Source organism: Herpailurus yagouaroundi, unplaced genomic scaffold, assembly GCF_014898765.1.
Source record: "Herpailurus yagouaroundi ecotype Mexico unplaced genomic scaffold, PumYag 141, whole genome shotgun sequence".
Classification (NCBI taxonomy): domain Eukaryota; kingdom Metazoa; phylum Chordata; class Mammalia; order Carnivora; family Felidae; genus Herpailurus; species Herpailurus yagouaroundi.
The window spans coordinates 65,060,066-65,078,254 of record NW_024412396.1 but is presented as its reverse complement, the minus strand read 5'-3'; the positions used below and the strand labels follow the sequence as shown (position 1 = coordinate 65,078,254).

The 18,189-nt window shown below is 50.5% G+C and overlaps 1 protein-coding gene across 1 annotated transcript in view; it reads left to right on the top strand.

Moving 5' to 3' along the window:
• The window catches only part of LGMN (legumain), a 35,830-nt gene extending 26,043 nt beyond the window's left edge, over window positions 1–9,787 (top strand). Inside the window, exons 7-14 of the mRNA XM_040478067.1 lie at window positions 332–394; window positions 1,182–1,248; window positions 2,098–2,216; window positions 2,303–2,392; window positions 4,314–4,514; window positions 5,830–6,000; window positions 8,911–8,978; window positions 9,247–9,787. Of these exons, the coding sequence (XP_040334001.1) occupies window positions 332–394; window positions 1,182–1,248; window positions 2,098–2,216; window positions 2,303–2,392; window positions 4,314–4,514; window positions 5,830–6,000; window positions 8,911–8,978; window positions 9,247–9,289 (822 nt within the window). The 3' untranslated portion in view covers window positions 9,290–9,787. The remainder of the gene's footprint in view (window positions 1–331; window positions 395–1,181; window positions 1,249–2,097; window positions 2,217–2,302; window positions 2,393–4,313; window positions 4,515–5,829; window positions 6,001–8,910; window positions 8,979–9,246) is intronic.
• The last annotated feature ends 8,402 nt before the right edge of the window (window positions 9,788–18,189 follow it).

Sequence of the window (18,189 nt, the reverse complement as noted above, 5' to 3'; positions counted from 1 at the left end):
GAGGGGCAGAGACAGAGGGAGACACAGAATCCGAAGCAGGCTCCAGGCTCCGAGCTGTCAGCATAGCCCGACGCAGGGCTCGAACCCACGAAGTGTGAGATCATGACCTGAGCTGAAGTCGGATGCTTAACCGACTGAGCCACCCAGGTGGCCCTCTCTTCCCCTTTTTAAATATTTGAATAAAACACATGAGATGCCACTTTGGGATAGTGCTGTTCACCGTGATTCTTTCTAAGGACCGGTAAATAACAATTTACAAAGCATCATTAGGACTTTTTTAGGGGGGTTCTCTGGAGATGTTGGTCTGAATGTCCGTATTCTTATGTTTCAGCTTCATGTAAAGGATCTGAATAAGACCATCCAGTACATGTACAAACACAAAATGTACCAAAAGGTAACTTCAGCGCTTGGGGCAGCCTGCGGGGAGGAGTACGAGGAAGGCAGTAGACACAGAACCTGCCGTATACCGTGACTGCCCCAGCCCCAAATGGCTGTTTTCTGGGGAGTCTCCTTGGGATCGGTCTTGACCGCTGGTTTCCCGGGATTAAACTGTTGTAATTCTAGGGCTTTAGCTGTTAGATCAGGATCACTGGAGCTCTTGTTAAAACAAAGTGTGGACCCCACCTCCAGAGTCTGACTTGGAGGCCTGGGGAGAGGCTTGAGAACTTGCCTTTCTGAATTGACATGGATACTGATGGTCCAGGGACCACTTTGAAGACCACTGTTCTAGCACTGACTTCAACTGGGAGCAGCCGGGGAGGAAAACGCCATCGTCTTATTTTCACGTTGGCCGTCGCTCGCCCTTGTAGCACCCTTTATAGAAACTGACCAGCTCGAGCATGCACGTGATAGAAATGTGGAAAGAGGGCCTGCCGCACCGTCTCCCTGAACTGGACGGTGGAACAGTTTTCCTTAGCATTATCTATGGCACCATTCGCTCTGCACCATTTCAACTAATGGATCATTTTCGTCTGTTAGCGATGAATAGGTTTGAGTCCTTCCGGTTTGCATGACAGCAGGTTCTGTAGCCTCCAGCAGCAGCCTCTCACGGCAGAGATCTCTCCCAGAAGCAAGAGTTAAAAGACCCTTAAGGATGGGACAGGAATGTGAGCAGAGCCCGCATTTGTGAGAGGTCCGTGCCTGGCCAGGGTGTGAGGTCATGTGTCTCTTTCACCTCACAGATGGTGTTCTACATCGAAGCCTGTGAGTCTGGGTCCATGATGCGCCACCTGCCCTCCGACATCAATGGTATGTGGTGGTCGTGCTGGCCTCTGAGCCAGGCTGGGTGGGCAGGTTGCTCAGTGGCGCAGTTGGTCATTGATTCTGCCGACGTGAAGAACCGGGCGATGTGTATAAGAAGGGGCTTAGGGCAGCCTGGTGCACAGAAGCGGGGGTGAGGGGTTTACTGTGGGCAGGAATAAAGAATAAATAAACAATAAAGAATGTGATGTGAGCTTCATGGTGCTCTTCCAGGTTCTAGTAAAGCTACTTAAGTCCAAGATCACATAGCCTTTGGACCAGCTTCGGTCCCTTTGTGATGCACTGCTTGCCGGCCATCTGATCTTGGGCAGTTGACTTACCCTCTTTGGCCCTCAGTTACCCCCGTCTGTGAAATGGGGATGAAGATGCTGTCTGTTGGGAGAGTTGCATTTTAAGTGATACCACTTGCCCAGCACGATTTTGAGCCCATAGCAGCTGGGTAGTAAACGGTAGCTATTGTGTATATTCAAAGTGTTCGTTTGTTTGGTAAATGTTAGCTTTCTCCAGAAATGAAATTAGGTACATGTTCAAGTTTCCAGAGCTATTGAAATGGTTCAGATTATTCTAGAATCGCTTAACATCCTAACAAGCACGTGGGCTGCTTATTACCGCCGGCCGCGTCTGTCAGCCAGCTTCTCTGTCTTCCCCATTTCATCTTAGGCAGTTGCTGTAAACAAGTGAGCAGGGCTGGGTACGGCCGTGTCTCTCTGTCCTGCCCGTGCTGTTGGCAGGTGACGAGCTCTGATCACACCGGGCGGGAGGAAGAGGCTCACGCATCGGGTGGGAGCCACGGCAGAGAGGAGAACATAATTAAAAGATGTCTTTGACTCCTACTAGTTTACGCGACCACGGCTGCCAACCCCACCGAGTCGTCCTATGCCTGTTACTATGATGAGAAGAGGTCCACGTACCTGGGGGACTGGTACAGCGTCAACTGGATGGAGGACTCGGATGTGGTGAGTCCCGAGGGTCCGGCCGTCCAGCTGAGGCTGAGCCGTCAGCTCTGACTTGTCAGAGGACTTCAACGTTTGCATCTTTGCAGGAGGACTTGACCAAAGAGACCCTCCACAAGCAGTACCAGCTGGTGAAATCCCACACCAACACCAGCCACGTCATGCAGTATGGAAACAAGGTGAGAAGGGCAGCCTGGTCCCCATGGATTCCCGAGCCTCAGGGTGACTCGCCTGGAACGTCGATCTCTTGGCGAAGAGAGATGGGGACCCAGGGGAGAAATGGCCAAGGCGGCGATGTCCCTGCCTCTCAGAGCCAACTGCATCCTGGGCCCCGGGCCCGGGCTCTGGAGTCGGACCTTACCAGGCTCAAACTCGCAGAGTTGTGAGATTCAGGGCGAGCTCCTTAGCTTCACTGAATCTCCCTTTCCTCCTTGGTCAGAGCCTCAGTGTACAATTAAAGAAGGTCGTGCACCCAAAGCACTGAACAGGGCTGGCACACACTAAGAGGTCCCTGGATTGAAAGCTTCTGCCTCCTAGGACCCCACATCCTGTACGTTGCACTTGTTACTTTCACCCTTTGGCTAGAACTTAGGGACTTCCGCTCCCCCCTCCCCCTCCCCGCCACTGCCCAGAAGGGACCTAGGTGGTTAAATGGGTAAGATGATCAGGGCTGCCTAGACAGAGGTCACAGCAGGTGTCTGCTGAAGGCTTGGGCCTTACGTGCCACCACGGGCAGGCGTGGGGGAGGGGGGGGCAGCCCTTGGGATGCGCAGAGGAGGAGGGGGTCTGTGTACCTCTCCATGTGACCAGACACCACTCCCCAAGCGGCCTGCCGCCATCTGAGTGCTCGCCGGCTGAGACCCGTTCCTCTGATCCAAGCATGGGCCTTCTAGAAAAACTTGTGAGCTGGTCAGGCCAGCTGCCTTCAGCTCGTCCCTCACAGAGTGTGGACTGGGGCCTGGAGGCCACGAGACAGGCCTTCAGGATGCCACGGGCCTGGCCGGGCTTCTGAGTGGGGGTTCCGGAGTGGGGAGCAGAGAGAAGGCAAGGTGGGAGGTGACTTGGACGAGGCAGGGTCAGACGTGGCACCGCCCTGGCCGTGTGGGGGGTTCACGGGGGAGAGGGCACCCAGCCACAGCTCCTTGTCCCTGGCTTCCTGTTCACTTTGTGATTTCCTCGGTGCTGGCCCTTCCTGGTCTTGGTCGAAGAGGTATGATGGATCTTTGCCAAATGTTACATGTTTCTGCGTATTTATTTTTTTGTCTTAGAACTTTTTTAGAGTATTGTTGCTTGGTTTAGGAACAAGAATACTTGTAGCATTTCTCTCCCTCTGATTGGGATCCAGTCTGGAGTGACCTGTGCAGGCAAACAGAGTCTGGCCATCGTGCTTGTTTGGCCCCGACTGTCAGTCGGACCCTCTGTGGCTTTAGCTCTGTCCATCTCAGTGGACCCAGGCCTCAGCTGCAACCTGAATGGACGCTTTGCACTTTCCTATTCCTGGTCTCTAGGGACAGGCAGGTTAACATGGATAGGGGAGCACAACCCAGGTCGTCACTGGTTGAAACAACTCTGGCCCCAGCTCTGCATGACTGTGGAGTAAGGATCGTCTATATATGAAATAATTAGCAGTTCTCCTCCAAAGGATGCTGGATATTTATTTTATTTTTTTTTTTTTAATGTTTATTTTTGAGAGAGAGAGTGAAAATGGGGGAGGGGCAGAGACAGAGAGGGAGACACAGAATCCAAAGCAGGCTCTAGGCTCCGAGCTGTCAGCACAGAGCCCGACGCGGGGCTCAAACCCACAAGGCATGAGATCATGACCTGAGCCAAAGTCGGACGCTTAACTGACTGAGCCACTCAGGTGCTCCTAGATGCTGGGTATTTTTGAAGTTCATCATCGGTGGATTTCAGGAGCTCAAATGTGTTGCGTTGCTCACTGCTGAGGGCCAAGCCTCTGTTTTCCGGCTGCAACTGTGGCTGTTCGGTGGTCCTGAAACCACGTGGTGTGAACTGTGAGCCTCCCACGGAGAGGCGGGACCCAGGGTATGTGTGGCACATCCACTCTTCCCACTCAGACTGGTTCTCTCCCTCTCTCCTCAGTCGATCTCTTCCATGAAGGTGATGCAGTTTCAGGGTATGAAACACAAAGCCAGTTCTCCCATCTCCCTGCCTCCGGTCAAGGACCTTGACCTCACCCCAAGCCCTGAGGTGCCCCTCACCATCATGAAAAGGAAGCTGATGAGCACCAATGATCTTCAGGAGTCCAGGAAGCTCGTGGAGAAGATCCACAGACATCTGGACGTAAGTAGTGGTTAAAGGAACCATCTCCGGATACTGCTCCCAGCCTCACCGGGCAGCATGTATGAACTTGGTCTCTGCCTCCTGACAGTTATCCAGCATTGTTGGAGCCAGGTGACAGCACTCTGGGGCCACTCCGCCTGGCACATGGGGGTATGTGGGAAAGGAGACTAGTCTGTGCTCTGTAACAGAGGAGTGAGCAGCGGCTGTCCTCATCTTCATTGTTCATTAGTAAGCTGACCTTGACCTCTTTTTCTGTCCTGTATCCTGCCAAGAAGTCATGGCATGTGGGTGTTTCCCTTTTATACCTAGTTGCTTAGAAGACATTTTTAAATTTTTTTTTTTTCAACGTTTATTTTTGGGACAGAGAGAGACAGAGCATGAACAGGGGAGGGGCAGAGAGAGAGGGAGACACAGAATCGGAAACAGGCTCCAGGCTCTGAGCCATCAGCCCAGAGCCTGACGCGGGGCTCGAACTCCCGGACTGCGAGATCGTGACCTGGCTGAAGTCGGACGCTTAACCGACTGCGCCACCCAGGCTCCCCTAGAAGACATTTTTATTTTGCTACTTGAACACTAGATTAAAAATTTTTTTTTAATGTTTATTTATTTTTGAGAGAGAGAGAGAGACAGAGTGTGAGCAGGGGAGGGGCAGAGAGAGAGGCAGACACAGAATCCAAAGCAGGCTCCAGGCTCCGAGCTGTCAGCACAGAGCCTGATGTGGGACTTGAACCCCCGGACCATGAGATCATGACCTGAGCCAAAGTCGGATGCTCAACCCACTGAGCCATCCAGGAGCCCCTGAACACTGAGATTTTAAAAATATTAACCGATTTAGAAATAGCAGTAATAAACTCATTTTGTGCGAAGGTATTTTTTTTTATTCATCATTTGGGAAGGAAACGATGCCCTGCTCTGTGCCCCTCTATCTGTCTGGTGGTTTCTGGAAGAGGCAAAGTGCCTGTGAACACACTGCACCGTTTGTGGGACAACAGTCTACTTTGACACAATTGCTACGTCCCCCTCCTCTTCTCAGAGTGGGCCATGCCTGCTCTTCAGGTATTTAGATTTAAATGTTAACGTTGTGCGAGAAGACATCGGAAAGGCAGGGTATTTCTAAAGGCTTCTAGCTGTTCCAGAAGCCTCACGTGCACAACCTCTTGCCTTCTGTAGGACGCCTCTGTTGGCATCTCTTTCGACATCCTGGGTTAGAAGTTGCACGAAGAGAAGCCTTTAAATGGGCTCCTAACCTGATCCAGGGTTCCAAGAGAAACTGCGTTAAGTAAGGTACATTTTGAAAAGATGTGTTTCTTCACAGGCTAGGCATGTCATTGAGAAGTCAGTGCAAAAGATCGTCTCCTTGATTGCGAGGTCCGGTGCTGAGGCAGAGGGGCTGCTGTCTGAGAGGGCCGAGCTCACGGCGCATGACTGCTACCAGGCAGCCGTGTCTCACTTCCGCACACGCTGCTTCAACTGGCACTCACCCACGGTAAGCCCGGACCCCCGGCGGCCGCTGGCTGCTGCACCCTGCCTCCCCTGGGTCAACTTAGCCTTTCCCTGTGTCTTCAACCCCTGAAGCTAAATTAAGGTTGTCCACTAGAAATCACGTGGGATGCGTTGCCTTGTAGAAGGTTCCATCCAGGCTGAGGAAACAATGGACTCATTCAGAGGCCTTTGATGGGGACAAGAGGAGGAAGTTCAGCCAAATTCACTGACCATAAATCCTGGCCCCAGACACACTCAGTTGTTTTGTGGGTAGGAGCTTACCAGTCATGACTCAACTCCCACTTATATTTGACTGAAGGCGCATTCCTTCTCTGTACACTTGTGCTGTCCCGGCCAAACACCGGTCACATAGGCTTTTTCCCTTTCGGGTCTGTTCTGACCCCTCCCCAAGCCTTATTGTTGGAGTCAGGTGCTGGCCCGTGGAGGACAAGGTAACAAGCTTCTGCAGATTGTAGAACGTCAGGTGGAAGGCGCCTGTGGTCAGCGCTACGTGATGCCGGGATCCTCCTACGGAAGGGGGTCAGCAAACCGGCCCACGGGCCAGATCCTACCCGCAGCCCATTTTTATAAATGGTTATATTGGAACACAGCCCTGCTCTGATTGTGGCATCGTGTCTATGGCTGCATTCACACTGCAGCAGAATCGAGTAGTTCATACGGCCCACAAAGCCTGAAATATTTCCAATCCGGCCCTTTACAGAAAAAGTTCGCCGACTTCTGCTTTAGAGCTGTGCTCTTTGGTACGGTAATTGCCAGCCTCGTATGGCTACTTACATTTCAACTTAAATGAATTAAATTAATTCAAACGCAGTGAGATGTAACGCTTAGTTTCTCAGTGGGATCGGTCACATTTCAGTTGTACAGTTGCCACAGGCGGCCGGCGGCTGCCGAACTGGAGAATTTTGTAGAACGTTTCCGTCCTCGTAGAAAGCTTTGTCGGGCCGTGACGGGCACACCTGGTCATGCTTGAATGCTTCCAGAGATAGAGTCCTTGGCACTTCGGATGTAGCTCTCCATTACTTGGAAGCTCTCGATTTTATTTTTTCATTTATTTACCTTTGTAAAGGAAGTATTTTTCTTACCTATTAAATGATTAAAAATGTCCCCCTCATTTAATAAATGCACTGTCTCCTGGTGGTGTCACTCTTTTAAAAAAATTTTTTTTTATATAGGTATTTTTAATGCTAATGAATTTTTATGAAAGACACAAACACAGCCAGGTGAGAAATGAGCAAAGGAGCTAAATAAAAACTTCACAAAGAAAGATACCCAAATAGCCACACACACAACAAAACAGGCGCAGTCCCTCATTATTTATCAGGGAAATGCAAACAAACAAACAAAACAAAAGACGAAAAAGGCAAATCTAACAGAATGGCTAAAATGAAAAAGACAGCAAACGATGACTCCCGGTCATGACGAGGTGCGAATGGAAGTCTCATTCGTTGCTGTTGGGAGTGGAAATTGGTCACCGTCTGTGGAAAACTGGTACCATTTATGGTAGATTTGTAGTTAGGCCTGCTCTATAACCCAGCAATCCCACTCCTGAGTATATGCTGAACAGAAGTGTCCACACTTCTGTACTACGAGTCAAGTACAAGTACATTCCTAATAGCACTATTCGAAATAGCCAAATACTAGAACAGACATGTCCCTCAATTGTAGCACTGATTAAAAAAAAAAAAAAAAAAAAAAAAAAAACAGCACTGACAAATGTGGTATATTCATATAATGAAATACTGTACAACCGTGAAAATGAACAAGCTCCTGCAACATACCACATGGATGAACCTCACAAATACAATACTGAGCAAAAGACACGGACCCAAAAATGTATATACAGCATCACTCCATTTACATAAAATTCAAAAACAGGCAAAATGAATCTTTGGTGTTGGTAATTACTGCTTACCTTTGGGGAAGAGTACAATTAATGACTGGGAAGGACCTTCTAGGAGGTTCTCGGGTTCCTAGGATGATGGACCATCTGTGGTGGTTATACACATATATTCACTTTTTCAAATTTCACTGAGCTATGCCCTTGATTTGTACACCTTCCTGCTTATATGTAATACTTTTTAACTTTACTAAAAATAAATGTATTACAAGTTTGTAGAAATTTTACTTCTCAAGATCCATTCTTAATTTTTTTTTTTTAAACGTTTATTCACTATTGAGAGACACAGAGAGACAGAGTGTGAGCAGGGGAGGGGCAGAGAGAGAGGGAGACATAGAATCTGAAACAGGCTCCAGGCTCCCAGCTGTCAGCACAGCTGTTCAGCGGGGCCTGAACCCACGAACTGTGAGATCATGACCTGAGCCGAAGTCGGACGCTTAACCAACTGAGCCCTGGTGGTGTTACTCTTTTGTGCTCTGGAATCACACCAAATGAATCTGCTCCTTCTTCCCCATGCGAGTTCTCAGATTCTCCTGAAGGTTTTTCAAGATAAACATCCCGGTTATTTCAGTCTTACCTGTTGCGTGCCATCCAGTTTGGTATCCACTCCCCATCCCTCTCTCGTCAGTGCGTCCCTCCCAGAATGAGGTTCCCAGAACCAAAAGCCAGGTGGGCGGGGTGGGGGGGTCCTAGGTAATAGAAGGGAGCAGGGCCATGTGGACTCTTCAGTCAGGAGGCCTGGCCCGGCACCGAGAACGCTCCGGGAGGCTCGCCAGCCCTCAGGCAGCGCTGCATTTTTCACAGGAGAGGGAGCCCATGAATCTTCTCCAGATTACCGAAAAGTGGAGGGGGGCATCCATGAGCTGAAGAAGCTCAAGAGGCACAGATCGAGGTGCTTTACCCCCAAAACCACAACAGTGGGATATTCCCAGGTTAGAAGGTGCTTGTGTGGTGGTGACGGTGTTTGACGATGTCTTTTTTGGTGTTTTCCTCTAGTACGAGTATGCTTTGAGACATCTGTACGTGCTGGTCAACCTTTGTGAAAAACCTTATCCGATTGACAGGTGAGCCAGCCCTGGGCCTTGCGGGGTCAGTGTCAGTCCAAAAGCAGAAGCAAGCAGCATTGCTAAACCTTTTCTGCAAGTGGACACTTTGACTTCTGCCAGCCACCCCCTCTCACGGGAGAGGAATCCAAAACTGATGCATCCTCCGTGAGATAATTGTTGGGTGGGTCCGTCATAAAGGATGACCTGTTCCAGGTTGGATTAGGTTTGTGTTAATTTTCTTCAGAGTTGACATGGATCACCAACTTCTTCTTCCTGTTTTGCACAGAATAAAATTGTCCATGGACAAGGTGTGCCTGCATTACTACTGAAACACTGCCTTCCTGATGGGTTTCCACGTGGGAACACTGCCGCTCAGAATGCGTGCTAATCCGGGCAGAAGAGGTAGAACAAGAGGGAGGCCAGCCTCCCAGGCCCTCCTGGGGAGCGCGGACATTCCCGGGCCACCCTCTAGGCCTTGCACAGAGACCTGCTCACCGCTGCCTACTTCCCCAGCCTCCTGCAGGTCCCGTGTGATGCTCCGATAAAACCACAGATTGGTGTGGGGAAAGCTCTGTTGAGTATAATTGCTTCTTGGGAGGTGTTTGTGCTCATTGGTTTGAAGGAGCAGGAAGTTCACTGGGGCCTCTGTAGCCAGTGAAAGTCTGCTCTGCGGAATTTGAAGCAGGTAGGGTGATTTTATTGAAGAGGGATGTATGCCCCAAATGGAAAACTATTTTTAGGAAATCTCATGATTTTTGATTGCTTTTGTATCTTATTTATCAATAATGGGCAAATCTCAAAAAATAAAATTTTATAATGGAATCTGAGTATTAATTTCAGGCCCCTGACTTGGTTAGTGTATGCTCTGGGCCTCAGCTCCCTCACCCCTTCCCACGGCTCTGCCCTTCCTGCCCCTCTGTACTTCTCGGATTTCTCAGCCTCCTGTGCCTTTGCTACTTACTGGTCCTCTTGCCCCAGAGTGCCTTTTCCTGCGTGTGGTAGGTTCTCTAGGTGTATCTGAAGTGCCATGTCTCCCTTGAACCTTCTTCCACTTCCTCATGGCCCCCTGACCCCCTCTTCGAAGGTCCTCTCCCCTTTCTGTGTTGATTTGTATCTCTTACAGCACCTATCAAGATCTGCCTTTACTGGGGAGGGGGTGTCTCAGCTCCTGGAGGGCGGAGACTGCCCAAGTTACTGTTGTTTTCTTGGCCCAGTGCCCCACACTGGGAGGTACCCAACGTCGGGCTCGCTAAAGACACGTAAGTAACACTAACCATATCCACGCAGCGGAATATCACAGAGCATTAAAACGGAACGAAGCTCTTTATGTGGGAAAGTTAAGCCAAGTTATCAGTCACCAAAGACCATGTGCTACACGATTCCATTCGTATCTATTTGTCCAGAATAAGCAAGTCTATAGAAGCAGAAAGTGGGTGAATGGCGCCAGGCAGTGGGGCGAGCAGAGAACGGGAAAGGAGCTGTAGCTGATGGCTATGCAGATTTCTTTTTAGCGGTGACTAAAAATGTTTTATATTCGCACAACTCTGAAAATACAAAAAAGCCCCAGAATTGTACACGTTCAGTGGAATTATGCAGTTTACTCGTTACATTTCAGTGATGCTGTTTTTAAAAACAAGCCATATAGCCAGATGCTGTGTAGCTAGCTAGCTAGAGAGAAAGCAAATGCGAAACACTAAGTAAACCCCGATATTCATGACCACCTGTCTTTATGAAGTGAGACCTGTCTTACTTAACAGTGATTGATGCCCTTAAAAAATTTTTTTAATGTTTATTTTTGAGAGAGAGAGAGACAGAACGTGAGCAGGGCAGGGGCAGAGAGAGAGGGAGACACAGAATCTGAAGCAGGTTCCAGGCTCTGAGCTGTCAGCATAGAGCCCAACGTGGGGTTTGAACCCACGAGCCATGAGACCTGAACCAAAATTGGACGCTTAACTGACTGAGCCACCCGGGCACCCCTGACGGATGCCTTTAAAGTTTGGAGTTATGGATCGGACGTTGGGACACTGGCCAGAAGGGTTATGCCCGTGACAAATTCTAGGTGTTAACTTTTGTCTGTAATGGGCCCACTTTCTATCAGCACAGATTACCCTTTCTCAGCGAGGTTGTCCTCCGGCTATCAAAGGACCTCAGGATAAAGAACGAACTCTTACCATCCTACAGATTTGGGGGAGCCCTAGGGTGTTAGGTAACAAGTACACGAAGCATAGTGTGTGTGTCGTCACGAATGGTCAGTGATGGGGGAAACGGAGGGCTGGCTGATGTTCAAAGAAACGTGAGCACTGAAAAGGAGAACTTTTAAAAGGAGTACTTTAAAAAGGCCTCAAGATACAGGTGGGAAGAAGCTCTGTTCTTCTGTTTCCACGAACTGTGATACTCTTGTTCTCCATTTGTCCTCTGGAGAATGAAAATATGTTTTATCTACTGAATAAATACAGAAACTCCAACAGCATTCATGGTCCTAAGGGTTAAGAACAGCTATATTTTGTTTCTGAAATAAACAGCAATTGCATAGTTCACAGTGCTTTGGTTTCTTTTTTCTCCCTTCCTCTTGTGGTTCCACAGGCCCCCAGTAGAAATGGGCTCTCTGTGCCTCATATTGTAATTTTCTGTTCAATTTCTAATGAGGTTGAACTTTCCATGTGTGTCACAACTAAGATCAGCCTTTTTTTTTTTTTTTTTTTTTTTTTGTAATTACATCCAAAACGTAGAGACATGTTCTGGCATAAGAGTCACATAACACAAAAATATTCAGAGCAAATTGTGGCCATCTCTTTTCCTCCCCATAAATCCCAAAGAGCAGTTTGGTATTCATCAAGAATCCCCTTCCTCTCTATTAACATACCTATATGCAAATTAGACTTTTTTTTTTTAACCTTTTCATTATAGAAATGTATAGGAGACCATGCAAAACAAATATGTTGCTTAGTGAATTATAAGGTGAACAGCCTTGTAACTATCACCGAAGTCAAGAAACTGAACTTTACCAGCTGTAGTAGTCAAAGTCGTCTGCAGAAACAGAACCAATAGCAGACTGGAGACCCGGGGTGGGGGGGCGGGGGGGGTTGCAGCGTAAGTACAAAAGCTGTCTGCAGGTAGATTCCTTCTTGCTCCAGACTTCGCTCCAGGCAGGCCTTCCACTGATTGGATGGGACCCACCTACATTACAGAGGACGATCCCCTTTGCTCAAAGTCTTACCAATTTCCCTGTTGGTCATTACATCCAAAGGACACCTTGGCAACAAACATCCAGAATCACATTTGACCAGATATCTGGGCGCCGTGGCTCACTCCACGTCGACGCATAAACCACACCAGCCATCCAGAAGCCCCTCCTGTTCCATCCCGGTCACGGCCTTGTGCCCCGCGGCCCCCCCCCCCACCATGACCACTCTCCTGTGTTCTTTGTGGCGTTCACACATGTGCGTCCCCAGACACTGTTCGCTCTTGCCCACTTAACAAAAACGGTAAATGTCTTTTCAGCTCCTTTAACCTACAGATTTCCTCCCCATCTCTTTCCAGCTTCTGTTGAACCCAGGCTATTGAGTGGTAGAGTTTCTCAGCCTGGGTTTTGATGACTGCATGCTATGGTGTTAAGCATGCTCCCGGCTCACTCCTCCGTGTCCCCTACAAATCAGCAGCTCAAGCATGCTCAGGTTGGCTCCTTTTGGCAAAGGATGAAAGCAGGCTGTGCTCTTTGCTCAGGAGGCACGCCGGCTGAAGTTTGTTCCTTTAAAAAAAAAAAAGTTTATTTACAGAGAGCAAGCAGGGGAGGGGCAGAGAGAAAGGGAGACAGAATCCCAAGCAGGCTCCTCATTGCCAGCATGGAGCCCGATGCAGGGCTCGAACCCACAAACTGTGAGATCATGACCTGAGCCGAAACCAAGAGTCGAACACAACTGGCTGAGCCACCCAGGCGCCCCTACTCCTTTCTCATAGTAGTTGACGCTCAGTGACTCTATCCATTAATTCATCAGAGGATTGCAAACTGGTAAAATTCTATCATTTTCTTCTCCTTTATTAGCTGCAATAACTTCTCTGCTATGTGTGTTTGAATTGGTTCCCTCTCCCCCTCAAAAGGTGACCCAGTAAACTTTCTAAATATTTTGAACTCATGGATGTAAACACATCTAATGGATTTCAATCCGCTGTACTCTGTTGAAGCTGGGGCAGTCGGGTACCCCCTCAAGCCTGTGTGCCCCTCGAGCTCAGTGGAGAGCACATCCCTCCACCGCTGCGTGCAAGCCCGGAATCCAGAGGCCCACCTAGGACCCTTCCTCTCCCTCACACCGTCCAGCGCATCCTGCTTGCCGCTGCCTCCTCAATGCTTCTCAGGTTTAACCTGCCCGTCCCCAACCCCCTCCCAGTCCAGACCTCACCTCTGCCCTAGGTTCCTGCGGCTGGCTTCTGTAGACCCCCTGCCTCCTGCCTGGCCCCCTTCCAGTGCCGCTACAGGAGAGTGGAAACTTCCCACACTCCTTGTGGTGCCAACCAGGATTACTCAGGGCTGGGCCCCGCTCCATCTCGCACTTCCCCTGGCCTCAGGCCACCTTGAAATGACCGGTTACCCTGCATACAGCATTCTTCAGTTTCGTTTTTTTCTGAGGTTTTTAATTTTCTTATCTTTGTCAAGAACTGTCTGGGTTGGGTCACCTCGGTCTGACTTCAGCTCAGGTCATGATCTCACAGTTGGTAGGTTCGAGCCCCACATCAGGCTCTCTGGTGTTAGCACAGAGCCTGCTTCAGATCCTCTATCCCCCTCTCTCTCTGCTCCTGCCCTGCTCACGTTCTCTCTCGCTCTCAAAAATAAATAAAATACAGGGGCGCCTGGGTGGCTCAGTCGGTTAAGCATCCGACTTCAGCTCAGGTCACGATCTCGCGGTCCGTGAGTTCGAGCCCTGCATCGGGCTCTGGGCTGATGGCTCAGAGCCTGGAGCCTGCTTCCAATTCTGTGTCTCTCTCTCTCTCTGCCCCTCCCCCGTTCATGCTCTGTCTCTCTCTGTCTCAAAAATAAATAAAACGTTAAAAAAATTTTAAAAATAAATAAATAAATAAAATACATTAAAAGGAAAAAGAACTGTGGGTCTGAGAATTTACCCCACTTGCAAGCTAACAAGGTCACTTGCCGCAGTTTCATAGGTGCTGGCAGAAGATAGGAGACCCCTGGGGCAGAGACAAAGGACTTTATGTTACTCCCCACACTCAGGTTGCATGAGCTTCACATTTGCTTCCATCCTCCCTTCCCACCATGTGTACGGAGGCCAAGGTGGGCCCAGGCGGATGCTGTGTACACAGTGGGGTCTGGGTCATGGCTGAGAAATCTTGAGCTTAGGAAAACTCCCTGATCTTTTCAAAAATGCTGCTAGCAAACCTGTGCAACTCTTGCCCTGGAGGGAGACACTGTCTTCCAAGGTGAGAGAGAGTATTTCATTTTCCTGGTCAGGAAAAAAAAAAAAAAAAATCTGCCTTCTTCCCCAGAGGGAGAAACTATATAATTCAAGGCTATTCAAATACTCTTAAAAAGATGACTAGAATAAAAGCTGTCAATGACCCGTCACTAGACATGTGGAAATGCAAGGGACATACGGACTGTCTCCTGGTGATGTTGCAGTTCTAGTCCCTCCTGCCCTCGGCCAGCTCCTTATCCTTCAAGACCCAGCTCAAATATCCCTGTCTCCAGGGAGCCCTCTTTGCTTCATCCAAGTGGGTTACCCTCCACTCCCTCAGGCCCCAGAGCATCCTGTGCTTACTGCTGTCATCCAACTGGTCACACTAAGCTGAAAATCAGTGCATGGCTCAGCAACCCCCAGATTTGAGCTCACCTCTACCCTATAGACCATAGAGTGCCTTCGTATAGATTTGGAAAAGGCATCTCTTCTTCTGAGCGGACATGGTGCTGTTCCAAGGAGTAGCCAATCTTGGAGTCCAGATTGAATTTCAGTCCACTTAATCACCTCAGCTGTGCAACCTTGGCCGTGAATGACCTCCCGGCCCATATATGCAAGCCCTCAATTTATTTACCTTTTCAAAAAGATCTGAGGCTTCCCTTGCTTGTCCTCCCGGCCCCGGACCCCCCCGGCAGGAGTTTGTGTGGTCCCTGCCACAAGCCTGGGAAATCGGGATATAAACGCTCATTTTAAGAGCAGGGAAGGGTGCCTGGGTGGCTCAGTCGGTTAAGCATCCGACTTCAGCTCAGGTCATGATCTCGCGGTTCGTGAGTTCGAGCCCCGTGTCCGGCTCTGTGCTGACGGCTCGGAGCCTGGAGCCTGCTTCAGATTCTGTGTCTCCCTCTCTCTCTGCCTCTCCCCCGCTTGTGCCCTGTCTCTATCTCTCAAAAGTAAATAAACATTAAAAAAAAAAAAAAAGAGGGAGCTGGAAATGTTCCGTGACTTGCTGAGGGCTCCCAGCTGGGCTGGAGCCCAGGTCTCCTGGCTGCAGCTGAGGTTCTTCCCACCCTTACTGCTCAGCAGGTTTTTCTGACTTTGAAAGCAAACAGATGTTGGAGTTTCCTTTTGGCTTAGGGTTGCGTGGGCTGAAAGGATTCCTGGAGAGCCTTCCACAGAAAAGAATGTTTCCCGGCAAATCGCGTGATGCCTGGGGAAGAGGGGAAGCCACCGCTGTGAGCTGGCACTTTCGTCCCCAGAACCCACTTCTATATAGCCTTCCTGCGAAGGAAGGGCCTGGTTCCTGCCACAGCTGCTGCCCACTTCCTCCCAGATGACACTGCCCAGCAGGAGGCAGCTCCAGTCCCGGAATCCAGGCCAACTGAGGGCATACACAGCAATCGCGTCTGCAAATGTGTGCCAAGACTTCTGGACACAGCCTCGGCCTGCCAAGTGGGAAGATGGGTGTGTCTGTAGTAGGGGACCGGGGAGGGGGGGTGTCTGCTGCAGCCAGACGGCTCTCTCCCCCTCTCTCTGCCCCTCTTCCCTCTCAGGGCCTCTGTTCTCTGCGCATCTCTCCTGTAGGCCCGCCCCTCGTCCCTCCAGCTCATAGTTGGGCAAATCGGATACGCCACCTTAAGGTGTTGTGAGGCCATCACGGGCCAGGCATCTTCAGGGCCTGTTTGAGATTTTTTCTCGATGGGCAGGACTTTGTACCCAGCTGTCACTGGGAGGCCTGGGAGAAGCAGGAGTAGCAGGACCCGGGCGTGACTCAGTCTCTCTGCAGAAAGCTGGTGGCTGCTTTCTCCAAGGCTGGCCCCAGCTCCAGCCTCAGGCTGAAGGCCAGTGAAAGCAGAAGAGGGAGCCAGCCTGCCAAGGGGAGAGGGGACACATGCCAGAGAGGAGACAGATGAGCCCCTGTCACATTCTTTGTCCCTGTCACCCTTGGACACACACACACACACACACACACACACTGATGCACAGCTCTGGACTCCTGACCGCTTGCTCGGGGCCACCCTGTGACACTCACCATGGCTGGCTGCCTGAGGCAAGTTCACCCAGAGCTGGGACCTAACAGGCAAGGTTTGATGACTGGTTTTCTACCAACAAGTCACTTGTGATGCTGTGTGGGTCAGGAAAAAGAGCCTTAGGTTTTGGGGTAGGTCAGCCCTGAGTTCAAACCTCTGACTGCACAAGCTTGGGTACAACACCCTGTTATCAGCTGAATTGTGTCCTCCCAAAGTTCCTATGTGGAAGCCCTAACCCCGAGTATCTCAGAAAGTGACTGTATTTGGACACAGGGCCTTTAAGGAGGGGAGTAAGGTTGGGGCGCCTGGATGGCTCTGTCGGTTGAGCGTCCAACTTTGGCTCAGATCCTGATCTCACGGTTTGTGAGTTCGAGCCCCGCATCGGACTCACTGCTGTCAGCCTGTCGGCACAGAGCCCACTTCGGATCCTCTGTCCCCATCTCCCTGCCCCTCCCTGCTTGTGCTCTCCCAAAATATAAATATATATATATACACGAAAAGAGGGCATTAATGTAAATTAGGTCAGAAGGGTGGGTCCCTAATCTAATAGGACTGGTGTCCTTAGAGGAGGAGACAGAGGGGGGCTCATGCAAGAGAACAAAGGCCACATGAGGACACGGCGAGACGCGGCCATCTGTGAGCCAAGAACTCAATCCTGCTGACCCCTTGGTCTCAGACTTACGGCCCCCAGAACTGTGAGAAAACAAATGTGTTGTTTACGCCCCCCAGTCTGTGGTATTTTGCTATGCAGCCCAAGCAGACTCACTTGCCCCCTTCTTCGAGCCTCGATGTCCTCATCTGCAAATACCTCCCTGCAGGGGCTGTTTGCAGATTAAATAAAAGAATGCTGGGGAATCACTAACCAGTGCCAGGCTTCCCCTGAGGGCTCAGCGTGTGTGACGCCCTGGATGAGGCCCGCACCCCTGTCCTTGTCCGATCACACCTCCCTGTGGGCAGAGACATCTAGACAACAGGGAGTCCGGGCAGCCCCACCCCTCCTGCCTTCTGGCCTCTCCTGGGTGAATCCCGGCATTGGCCTGAGGATGCTGGGCCCTGCACACACCCACACACACACACTCGCACTGATCTTACAGCGGCCCCGTCAGCCCAACTCTCTGGCTGCTTCTGCCCTTCCTGGGAGCTGGACATAAGACCCCAGGGCTGCGCTAGGACCCAATCCACCCTCTGAATCCCAAACCCACCCCATGTTGAGGCCCCGCCTTGGGCAAAAGGCTCCCTCTACTTTCCCCAACTGCCTCGGGCCTTGTCGGAGGCGGTGGGCACTTACAGCTGGGGGTACAAGGCCGCATCGCAAGCTCAGCTCAGGGCTGTGGGGACTGGAACCCCAGGAAGGGGACGGGAGGGGCAACCTGGGACCGTGCCTGGCTACCCTCGGTTTCTGTACATTTGCCCATCTACGCTCACCCCCAGCCTGGAAAGTCCTGCCGGCCAGCAGCATCCTGAAGCAATCCTGTATCTCACACCGGGCTGGCCTGGAGCCAGAGCCCAGAGCCCAACAGCTGTTTGTTGACTGGCTAAACGAGCTGGCTGATGCCCAGGGGTTTAATTCGGGCGAGTCCAGCCATCCTTCCCTGGGCACACTGCTCATTGCCGTTCACGCTGGGGCTCCGTTCGAACTTTGTCTGTTTTATTCTCTGTTTCCCGAGGCCTAGAAGAGTGCTGACAGTTAACAGGCACTCAACAGATACATATTTTTAATCAGCGTGGACGACACAGATGTGAATGGTTGGAATCTGGAGGACAGAGCAGAAGTATCAACAGACAAGAGCAGTTTGC